At 50.9% G+C, this 12,140-nt stretch overlaps 1 protein-coding gene across 6 annotated transcripts in view; it reads right to left on the reverse strand.

Moving 5' to 3' along the window:
- The window catches only part of MICU1 (mitochondrial calcium uptake 1), a 104,580-nt gene that overhangs the window by 11,872 nt on the left and 80,568 nt on the right, over nucleotides 1–12,140 (reverse strand). For all 6 annotated transcript variants that reach the window (XM_071564369.1, XM_071564363.1, XM_071564368.1 and 3 more), the window contains one exon: nucleotides 1,224–1,361. In XM_071564369.1, the coding sequence (XP_071420470.1) occupies nucleotides 1,224–1,361 (138 nt within the window). The remainder of the gene's footprint in view (nucleotides 1–1,223; nucleotides 1,362–12,140) is intronic.

Here is a 12,140-nt window from a genome sequence, read left to right on the forward strand (position 1 = left end):
CCCCCTGCAGGGAGTCCTTGGCACCTCCACACCCACCTGAGGGCTCAGCTCTGCCCATGGGCCAGCAACCATTCCAAAATCCCCCCTGACTGCCAGAGTCAGATCCCCCAGTGTGGAACTCCCTGCCCTGGGGGAGGCACTGGGGGCTCCCACCCAAACCTGAGGGGAGAGAACCTTGGAGGTCTGGAGACTTGGGGACCACTCACTGGATCCAGAAAAGGAGCAGAACCTCGACAGGAGGATCCCACCACTCTCCCCCAGACTGTGCCATCATCTGCACCAACAGGTTTGTCCCTTCCTTTTCCTTTGGACTTGGGGGAACCACGTGGGGCTCAGCACAGGGCCCACCAAACCCCACTGTGTTTGTGCCCCAGGGGGCTGGGTTAGACTGCTGGGGTTGGGGGGTTAAACCCAATTTCTCTTTGTGCCACTGCATTTATTGTAATATTCCTTTTTTATTAAATTGTAACTCTGACTTATAATCTCTTTTGTGTTGGGTTTTTCTCCTGTTGGTTTCCCTTTAAACCAGCACAAGCCTGGAGAAGAAAAGGCTCAGAGGTGACCCCAGCACTGTCTGGAACTGCCTGAAGGGAAGTTCTGGCCAGGTGGGGGTTGGTCTCTTCTCCCAGGCACTCAGCAATAGGACAAGGGGGCACGATGGGCTCAAGCTCTGCCAGGGGAAATTGAAGTTGGAGAGCAGAAAAAATTCTTTCCATAGAGAGTGCTCAGGCATTGGAATGGGCTGCCCAGAGAGGGGGTGGATTCCCCATCCCTGGAGGTTTTTCAACTGAGCTTGGCCGTGGCACTGAGTGCCATGATCTGGTAAAGGGACTGGAGTTGGCCCAAGGGTTGGACTTGATGATCTCGGAGGTCTTTTCCAACCCAATCCGTTCTGTGATTCTATGGATGTGGCACTGAGTGAGAATCCACCATGTCTTGATGCAACCCCACTGTGACCACCAGCACATGGCACTCTGTGCCATGTGCTGGTGATCACAGTGGGGTTGGATCAAGGGTTGGACTTGGTGATCTCGGAGGTCTTTTCCAACCCAATCCATTCTATGATTCTAAGCAGGAATGAGCCTGCACTGCCCACTGCCCTCCCACCCCAACTCCCTGCCAGGGTGTCTCTCTAACAACACTGAGACAACCCTCCTGGTTTCCCACCACAGCACAGCTGCTCCCCCTTCAACCTCCCAGCTTTTCCCAGGAATACCACTCACCTCTCCATCCTGGAAGTGCTTCTTGAGCTGCTTGAGCATGACAGTGAGCTTCTTGGACTGCACCCCGCTGTAGGCCAGCAACATGCTGCCGAACTGCCGCTCCGTGATCCGCCCCTGCACCGGCTCGTGCCGCTCGAACTGCGCCAGGGAGACACAACAGGCACGGGGGATGCCTTCAGAGACCCCCAAAAAACACCCTCCCAGCCAAGTGTTGTAGGTTTGGCTTAGCTGTTACCAACCCTGGACTGGCCCCCCTTCCACCTCCCAGAACTTCCCAGCAAAAAAACTGAAAAGAAACGATCTCAAAGAAACCAAACGGAATAAAAAGAAGAAATTATATTTTCTAAGATTCACAACTACACTGTATACACAGCACGTAGGATCCCACCCCCAGGGGAAAGGGAAAAGGGGACTGGGTAACCAGGAATGGGGAAGAAACAAAACCAACCCCAAAAAACCCAAATGAAACAGACAAACACAATTAAAAACCTCAAGGAAGGGGAAAAAGCATGAAACAATCTCACCCAGGACAGGAGAACCACCAACAACCTGAGGGATCAGACTCCAGCCCTTCCCACCAGGAACAACCCAACCCAAAAAACCCCTCCTCCCCTGCCAGGTGGAAGACACGTGTAGAATACTTGTAACTTCCTTAGATGCAATGGAAGCCATGGGTCAAACCATTACACCAAGTTAGTGTGGGATAAGATAAAAAGGGAGATTCTTTCATGTCTTGGCTTAGGGCTCTCAGGAGTACATGATGATGTGCCTCTTTTGAGCACTGGTTTCCACGGTTTTTATAATATTGTCCATCCAATCCCCAGTTTACACGTTGTTATGGGTTTAGCCAGGTGGGCCTAAATTCAAGTTTTAAAGTTCAGACTAGGCCTGGGATTGTCAGCTGACTTGAGCTGGGCTGGGCTAGCTGACAGCTGACTTCTCCTAGCCAATAGTATTGTATTCCATACCATATTACAACATCATCTTAAAAGGGGTAAAATCCAGTGTGTGGCAGTGGCTTGGTCAGTTCCATCAATGCCTGAAGTAGAAGAAGGATGTGCTACAGCTCTTCTACTGTGCTAGGCCCCTGCTCCTGCTGCTTGCATTTTGTTTGAGTTCCAGGGAAGTAGAAACATTTTGTTGTTACTCTTTCTGCTCTTTGCTGGGTGTCTTTTGGGGTGCTTATAAAACTACAGTGATAGAATCTGTTTTCAGTGGGAGGCAGAAAACTGTTGTTATATCCAACTTGTGTAAGTGTGTGTTATATTGTAATTTTCTCTTCATTTTCTCTTTTCTGTATAAATATACATAGTTTAAGCATAAACCTAGTTTGGAGTTTTGTTTGCCTCTCCCTCTTCTTCCCTTTTCACTCTGTCTTGGACAGTTGGCCTTTTGCCACCTCAACCCAAGACACACATCTCTCAGTCCAGCTCCATCCTGGCCCTGCTCACACCTCCTCAGGATTTGAGTCTGGGGGACAGTGGGACCTTCTCTTCATCATTTTTACCTCCAACAGACAACAGACTTCAACAACAGACTATAATCCCTCTTCTTCTTTGCTTCACAATTTTCCCCCCAGTGCCTCAATCTGCTTTCCCCTGGAGGAAATGAAATCCCAGGCTCTGAGAAGCATCCACCAAACCAACTCAGAGACACCAGCATGAGAAACATCTTCCTCCCCACACACAGAGCCCTTGGAGCTTTTCCAGTGGTATTTCCTGGAGGTCACTCTGTCCCTGTTTCTGTCTCCCTTTGCAGGCCCTTCTGATATTCTTCAGCCTTCTACCTTGACAAGAGTCTGAACAGCTGAAAGAATCTGAGCTACTGACACGTGGTAGATGTTACAATACACAAACATTGAACTTAAGCAGCTAGAAATATTAACACACTAAATCTGCCTTTTCCTACAGGTACAAGTACTTCTAAAATCTATAAAAATGAAAAAAAATCAAAAAATCAACCCCCCCCTATGGCATCAGTGGGAATGTGGGAATGAGGCCCTGCAGCACAGCTCCATCCAAAGGCATCACAGCAAGGAGGGACCCCACTGGTGAGGAAGGAATCCTACTGGACTCCACTATCTGCTTTCCCCAGGAATCAGCAAGTTAATGTTCTCCCTTTCCTGGGAAAACTTCTGGGAGAAGCCTTTGGGCCTTGTCCTGCTGGTTTTACCTCCCAGGACTGAGCTGAAGTGGCAGGGAGTGTTCCAAAGGAAGCACAAGCAGGAGTGGCTCTGTGGCTGCTGGACAGGGTGGATGATCAAGGTGGGGGTGGATAATCCAGGTGGGTGGTGGATAGTCAAGGTGGGGGTGGATAGTCAAGGTGGGTGGTGGATAGTCGAGGTGGGTGGTGGATAATCCAGGTGGGTGGTGGATAATCCAGGTGGGTGGTGGATAGTCGAGGTGGGGGTGGATAATCCAGGTGGGTGGTGGATAGTCGAGGTGGGTGGTGGATAGTCAAGGTGGGGGTGGATAATCAAGGTGGGGGTGGATAATCCAGGTGGGTGGTGGATAGTCAAGGTGGGTGGTGGATAGTCAAGGTGGGTGGTGGATCATGAAGCAAAGTCTTTGCAAAACTGAGCCTCTTTTGAGCTCTTCTCTGCTCCCAGCCCTGTACCAGTGTCCCAGCAAGGGAAGGTCTGTGGATGTCTCCAGAATTCACCTTCCCCACGTTCTCCTTGTCCCCAACCCTTCCCAACACTGCTGTGTTTTCCTCCTCAAATCCATCTCTGCAGGAGAGGAGGGAAGAGCAATTCCCCACCAGCTCACTGAATAATGCAGATTTCATCCTTCTCCTTCCCCCCACCTCTTTGTGGATCTACAAACATGTCAGACTTTACCTGGTTTCACAGAGCTCAGCACACAGGACCCTTTATTTGGTATGTATCTCTTCAAATTTATCAGAAAACACATGATGGATGCTCCAGCTGCCATCCAGAAGATGAAATTTAACAACAAAATCCATTTTTATACTCATAAGGAACAACTTGGTACCAGTGCCTTGGCATTCTCCTGCCTGCTGAGTTCACCATTCCTGCCTCACCTGCTCCTCAGGGCTAAAAGTTTTTTAATTATCAACGTAACAGCTGCTTTTCCCAGGGGGACTCCAAGTGATCCCTGACATGTGAAGCACCAGGGCTGGATGGTTGGTTTGGTTCTCCCAAGTGGGGAAATTCTGCTCCTGAAATTTCCCCTGAGTGGCCCACACAGTATTTGGGGAAAAGGTGGTGGGTTTTGCTGCCATCTGACACAGGATTTGGGGATTGCTCATGACACAAAACGAGGGCCTCTCCCATTCCTGTGGGCTGGGGAAAGGGGGAAAACTCATTTGGAGGAAAAGTATGTTCTTCATTAAAGAGCAAAAGGAGCTTCTGCCACGTCTGAGGAATGCAAAGAAGTTTCACAGCCCCCCAGGGACGCTGTCAGGGCTGTTTCAAAAGCAGCACCGACTCTTTCTTCTTCTGTAACATTCCTAATTTTATCCCCTAAGACACAAACCAGCGTTTTTCCACCAACAGCTCTCAAATATCCCAAGTTTTAGCAGAGCTTGAGGCAGCATCTTTTATTAAAGGCTAAGGAACGGGTCCAGAAATCTCAAATCAACTTTGTGAGTGGTGAATATGCTTAGAAAATCTAAGTCAGTGTCCAAAAGCCCATCACTGTTATTGCACAGCTGGGAGATGATGTTGAAGGACAAGATAAAGATACATGAAACCTAAGAGGAAAACTACAACAACTTATTTATACACTTAAAGTACCAAATCACCCTGAATCCCTGGGAATAAACCAATTCAGTTCCCTCTTTGTGAGCTCCAAAGCTGGTTCTGACTTAATCTCTGCAGGTGCTTGTCAGGTGCAGTGATGAGTCCAAACACCACAAGAAACAAAAACTGTGGAATTAATGCTGCTCACTCTGGGTTTATCTCACTTTCAAATGAACATCTCTGTCATTAAAGCACTCAGATGGCCCAGAGTTTTGCTCAGTTGCAAAGGGCAGCCCAGAAAGGGGCTGGCAAGAGACAGTTGGTCAACATCCAGTGCCCACATTCCAATATAACCACCACTGACCTCAGAAAAAGCAACAAAACCATGGCAATAAGCAAGTTCAAAACTTGCCTCCAAGCAAGTGTCAGCTGCATTTAAATTAATTGCAGGAGGGATAAACAGAGCATGTCATTGAAAGATGATGTAGGCAAATTTCAGGGAGAAAATTCAGCTTATTTTTTGCTGGTATGTCAGCAATTGTGTTTATTCCTAAAGGAACTGGCCTTCAAAGGATTTGGGGGTGGAAATCCCTTGATTTCTGCTGCAAAGCAACAACCCCAGCCATCCCTGACAGCCCCTTTCCCACCTCCCTGCCTGGGAGCAGAGGTACCTCTGCACTCCCCTGCCCTCTGGATAACCCACTTGGAAGGGAAGGAGGGTGCAAAGCCTATTTTAATTTTAATTTCAGTACTCAACACACAGCCTACAAAACAGTGTTAAGTGTTAAAACCCCCCCTGGTACTTGAAAGGGCAGGGAAAATAGTGCCCTTTTCCAGGTAATCCCAACCCTTTGCCTTCATGCACGGGATGATCCTGGGCAGGTCACTCAAGGGGGAAAACAACCCCAAGCCCTACAAGGATGGGATGCAGGGAGAACACACTGGGATTTATTCCAGGCAAGCAAATCCTTTGCCAGCCTTTCTTCCCTTTCATGTATCCTAAAGAAAGGAAAAGCAGGGCCAAAGCAGTTGCTCATCCAGCACTGCAGGGCAGCAGCTGGAGCAGCTCCCATGGCACACCCTCCAGCAGGGAAAATGCAGGGAAAATGCAGGGAAAATACAGGGAAAAGGGATCCTACCCCTTCCAAACTGCAGCCCCAACACCTAAACACACAACACAGAGGGCTGGTGAGCCCAACAGCTCGGGAGCAGGTTCCACACGCAGCCACTTGGTGCCAGCAGTGGACTCTGCATCCCACACCGGCGAGGAGAGTGAACCCCAGCCCTGGGCAGGGCTCACTCTGCATCCCTCACCGGCGAGGAGAGTGAACCCCAGCCCTGGGCAGGGCTCACTCTGCATCCCACACCAGCGAGGAGAGTGAACCCCAGCCCTGGGCAGGGCTCACTCTGCATCCCACACCGGCGAGGAGAGTGAACCCCAGCCCTGGGCAGGGCTCACTCTGCATCCCACACCGGCGAGGAGAGTGAACCCCAGCCCTGGGCAGGGCTCTCCCCGATGCTGAGGAAATCAGTTTAAAATGCAAAAGGCAGTATTTTGAAAGTCATTAAAAGCCGATGTGAGGTGACAGGAAATCCAAGGTGTTCATGGAATGTGCAGCTCGTCAGGAACTGAAGTGACAGGATGAGGGAATGGCTTCCCACTGACACAGGGGAGGGATAGATGGGATACTGGGAAGGAATTGTTGGGATAGATGGAGGATTAGATGGGATACTGGGAAGGAATCCTTCCCTGTGAGGGTGGGCAGGCCCTGGCACAGGCTGGGCAGAGAAGATGTGGCTGCCCTATCCCTGGGAGTGTCCAAGACCAGGTTGAACAGGGCTTGGAGCAACCTGGGCTGGTGGGAGGTGTCCCTGCCCATGGCAGGAGTGGGACTGGAGGATCTTTAAAGGTTCCTTCCAACCCAAACCATTTCATGGGAGGAGAAGAAAACAGGAGAAATGGGGATCACTCACCTTCACCAGCCCAGTCCCAGCAGCCAGTTCTGATGCACATCAGGGCACTTTCTGATTTCTTTTTATTTAAAAGACTACCCATCATCTTAAACATGTGTTAAGTACTCCCAAACTCCCCAAATCCAACAGGATGAGCATCTTCACACTCCTCTATAAGCTGAAATGCAGGTGAGCTTCCTTCTGGCTCAGCTTTCCGTCTGAAGATGTAACACCACTCTCCTTCCCTTGGTGCCAAGGAGAAGCTTCCCCACATGAGCAGAGCAGAAGGCAAACAAGCCATTTTCTCTGCTTCCACATCCCCTTAATAGCACAACTTTACAGAAAGGCAACACAAGAATCCACTGTAAAACAACAGACTATAATCCCTCTTCTGCCTTGTTTCATAATTTTTCCCCCCACTGCTTTCCCCTGGAGGAAATGAAATCCCAGGCTCTGAGAAGCATCCACCAAACCAACTCAGAGACACCACCATGAGAAACATCTTGATTAAAAAAATAAACCCTAAAACTTTCTGGAATTTCTTAAATGCAGACACTGGTTTCCTTTCATCTCTCCTGCCACCACCAGCTGCATGGCTGAGACACAGAAAGAAAATGTAATAGGAGGTTTCAACTTGCCCCAGGACATCCCTCCTTGAGAAAAAGGTCAAGTTTAGGTACCAGACACTTCTCAAGGGAAGGTTTCTCTGACTCTTCTTCCTCCTCAATAAATCTGCTGTAACCAACAGCACTCACAGGGGAAAACTCTGCCTAAACCCCCTCCAACCAGAGAATGAAAGTTTAAAAACCTGCTGCACTCTGGTGATTGTTGCCACCAGACTGAGCTGTGCCCACGAGAGCAACACCTGCCCTGCAACTGCCTGGGGAGGGATGTCAGAGCCCAGAACCCCCAGAGAAGGCTCAGCACCACCATCCAACCTGGGGAGAGCTCAGCATCCAACCTGGGGAGGGATGTCAGAGCCCAGAACCCCAGGGAGGGCTCAGCACCACCATCCAACCTGGGGAGGGACGTCAGAGCCCAGAACCCCCAGGGAGGGCTCAGCACCACCAATCAACCTGAGGAGGGCTCAGCACCACCATCCAACCTGGGGAGGGCTCAGCATCCAACCTGGGGAGGGATGTCAGAGCCCAAAGCCCCAGGGAGGGCTCAGCACCACCATCCAACCTGGGGAGGGCTCAGCATCCAACCTGGGGAGGGATGTCAGAGCCCAAAGCCCCAGGGAGGGCTCAGCACCACCATCCAACCTGGGGAGGGATGTCAGAGCCCAAAGCCCCAGGGAGGGCTCAGCACCACCATCCAACCTGGGGAGGGATGTCAGAGCCCAGAACCCCCAGGGAGGGCTCAGCACCACCAATCAACCTGAGGAGGGCTCAGCACCACCATCCAACCTGGGGAAGGATGTCAGAGCCCCAACCCCCAGGGAGGGCTCAGCACCACCATCCAACCTGGGGAAGGATGTCAAGAGCTCAAACCCCCTAGGGAGGGCTCAGCACCACCATCCAACCTGGGGAAGGATGTCAGAGCCCAGAACCCCAGGGAGGGCTCAGCACCACCATCCAACCTGGGAAGGGATGTCAGAGCCCCAAACCTCCCAGGGAGGGGGCTCAGCACCACCATCCAACCTGGGGAGGGACGTCAGAGCCCAGAACCCTCAGGGAGGGCTCAGCACCACCATCCAACCTGGGGAGGGCTCAGCATCCAACCTGGGGAGGGATGTCAGAGCCCAAAGCCCCAGGGAGGGCTCAGCACCACCATCCAACCTGGGGAGGGATGTCAGAGCCCAAAGCCCCAGGGAGAGCTCAGCACCACCATCCAACCTGGGGAGGGATGTCAGAGCCCAGAACCCCCAGGGAGGGCTCAGCACCACCATCCAACCTGGGGAAGGATGTCAGAGCCCCAACCCCCAGGGAGGGCTCAGCACCACCATCCAACCTGGGGAAGGATGTCAGAGCTCAAACCCCCTAGGGAGGGCTCAGCACCACCATCCAACCTGGGGAAGGATGTCAGAGCCCAGAACCCTCAGGGAGGGCTCAGCACCACCATCCAACCTGGGGAGGGCTCAGCATCCAACCTGGGGAGGGATGTCAGAGCCCAAAGCCCCAGGGAGGGCTCAGCACCACCATCCAACCTGGGGAGGGATGTCAGAGCCCAAAGTCCCAGGGAGGGCTCAGCACCACCATCCAACCACAAGTGGATGTGAAAACCTCGTGCTGAAAAGTGAGGCCCAACCTGGCATTTTGGGGCTGGACACTCAGTTTTGCTTTGCTTGCCTTGTTTGCTGAAGAACAGGGTTAAAATCACCATCAGGCCCAGGAGCAAACAGAATTTAGGGTGAACCAAAGGCAGTGAGAGCCTCGAATCCCATCAGTGCAAGAGGGAAACACCCAGCTGAAACCTGAAATCACAGCTCAGACTTGTCCTAAAGCTATGCCAAAAGGATAGAGCTCCTGCCCTCTCCAAACACTCACATGAGCTAAATATCCAGCTGTATTTCAGCAGGCTCTTAAACTTCTAGGAAGGCTTCTCCTAAACACCAATCAAACACATGATGTATTCCCTAAAATCTCAAAGCAAGGATCTTAAGAAAATAAACTTATGTGTGCCACGTTTCCAATTGAGATGGCAAAGAAAAATAAATCCACAAGGACTTTTAGATGGGGAGAAAAGTGTTGAGAGATGATTTCTGAGCTTATTTCTGCTGGTTAAACAAACATCCACAGCAGAAATACTGCAAATACTAATTCTGTCAGGTTTAGGGGTAGCTGGAAAAGGTGACCTGTTCTGAGAGCTGCTGTGAGCATAATGAGGAATCAAAAGGGTCTGGGAAATGATGATTTGTAGGGTAATATTCAGATTCACAATATATGACCCTTTAAAGTGGTATTTGCTCAAAGCTTTATTGGACAGGCCATAATACATTATTTATCTGCAAACTGCTGCAGCACTGGCTGTGTTTACTGCTCTGGAGCAGCAGGCTGCCAGGATCTCTTGTCAAGTTGCACAGACAACTATGACAGGAAGGGAAAAAAAAGGGGGAAAACACCATACACCTCCCTAAATCCCAGCGACCTCCTCCATCCAACCAAACTTAATGAGTTTGTGAATAAACTGAAGCGTTTGCACAGGCACTGCCAAAAAAAGCCCAGAGGAGCAAAAGTTCCTAAAGGCTTTATATTTGGGAAGATAAATGATCTAAAATACTAATTTTTTTAAAATTCTGCTAAAAGGTTTCTGTAGGCATGGATACAAAGCACTGGGTTCTGCAAGGTGAAGCTCAGCCTGCGAAGAGCCACTGGGTGAGATCCACAAACTGGTAAAAAGCACCCAAAGGAACAGCCCTAAAGATGGTCAGAGCGGGATCCAACAGCGGGGAAATGGAAATGGGAAGGATGCAGAGGAGGGAATGCCAAACCCAAGCGGTCCATTGTGCACAGGCTGCTCTGGGCACACGCTGGGCACAGCAAAGCCCAAGGAAGTGGGGCCAGCCCAGAGGAGCAAACCACGAGCTCCACAACCCAGCTGTGATGCCTGGAGCAGGCTGGGAAGCTCCCTGCCTGCAGCAGCTCCTGCCCTGTGCTGCACCCAGCTGGCACAGTGCCCACTGCTGAGGGCAGCCCCTGCTCCAGGGGGACGGGCAGTGCCAGCTCCGCCAAGTCCTCAGTTGGGAAAACACTTCCCAGCCTCATAAACCCAGCCAGAGCACCACAATTAGCTAATTGCCCATTAACTCATTCCCTGGACTCAAGCATGGGGCTGTACAGCTGGATCAGGTCAGGAAAAATGCTCCCAGCAGCAGCTTGCTCCTCTTTATCTTAAAAAATAATAAAGAAATGAAAGAAAAGGCAGATTTTTCACACAAGAAAAAAATCCCATCTTCCCAACGCTCTCCCTGCTCACACTTTCCCCTCTGCTCAAGTGAACATGTAGCAGGCAGGTTAAAAACGTCCATCTGTCAGTGGCAGAGCAATCCCAGCAGGCCAGATGTTGGAGAGATGCTTTGGAGATCTCCCTGACCTTGGCAAGCCATTGCTGCCTGAGAGAGGGGAAAATTCATTCCCATCACCAGCCACTTGTTCCGCTTTAACGAGCAATTAAGGAAAGGTTATGTAAAGATGGCCAGACCTGAACCTCATCCTCATGAATCAAAATCACTTCCTGCCAGCTCTGAAGACATCAGTGCTCTGAAACTCCATGCAGTGAAGAAATGAAAGGAAGGAAACCTCAGGAAAAGGGATCAGTAACTCTAAGGGAAAAGGACACATCTGGGAAATTAAAGGGAAGCGCTCGCCTGACTGCTGGGAGGGAGAGGGGGAAGAGATGAGCAACCTCCTCCCACGGCTGCTCCCCAGCCTGGCTCCATTCCTGCCCTTGACAGTGCTCCTGGTGCAAGGAACAGAGCAGCTTTTCCATCCTGAAGGAGAGAAGGGGAAAGTTCAGAAGCAGAACAAGTCCCTGACCCTGCCACAGGGAAAGCCACAAGGACCTGAGTGGAGTCATTACTCTGGGAAACACAAAGCCAGGTCTCCCTGGAACTGCTGTACACAATGTTATTAAGAGCACAGCTCTCTTACTGCCTGTTTCTGCCTGACCTTGGTGCTCATTTCCCAAGAAGAATAAGTTTGCAGGAGTTTAATTCAGCCTAGTGGGGAAAAGGGAGCGCCTGCGCCCTGTGCCCACGTCCTTGGTGTGTCAGGAGAGGCAAAGGCAGGGCTGAGGCACAGCCAGCAACATGGGGAGGTGCAGAACAGCCCTGGATTGGGGGCCTGAAAGGGGAGAAAGAGGGCTGAGTGTTTGTTCATCCAGAAGGACGAGGCCAGAGTCACGTACCTGCTACAGGAACACACTCAGAGAGCTGTCCCCAACCTCCTGACATCACCTGCTCCTGGTTCCCTTGGCTGTGCAAGCAGGAACCAGAGCTGAACAGCTCATCATTCCACTTCATGGGCTCAGCCACACAAACCTACACACACACACACACATACACAAACACACTCCTGTGGCAGTATAATTAACCCAAAGACCTCTCCTGGGATTGCTTGCAGGGATCCCAGGGAAGGCTGTGCTGCCTGCAGGGGCTCAGGGCTCAGCTGCACTGCAGGAGCTCAGCACTGGATTTACACACTCTTCATAAACCAAAGGAGCCTGTTGTTACAGAGCAAAACCTTCCCTGCTACTAATGATGCAATAAATAGAAATTCCAATAAAATCCTCCACGGCTTCCCCTGCAGAGCCACTGCATC

This window comes from Pithys albifrons, chromosome 9 (genome assembly GCF_047495875.1).
Source record: "Pithys albifrons albifrons isolate INPA30051 chromosome 9, PitAlb_v1, whole genome shotgun sequence".
Taxonomy (NCBI): domain Eukaryota; kingdom Metazoa; phylum Chordata; class Aves; order Passeriformes; family Thamnophilidae; genus Pithys; species Pithys albifrons.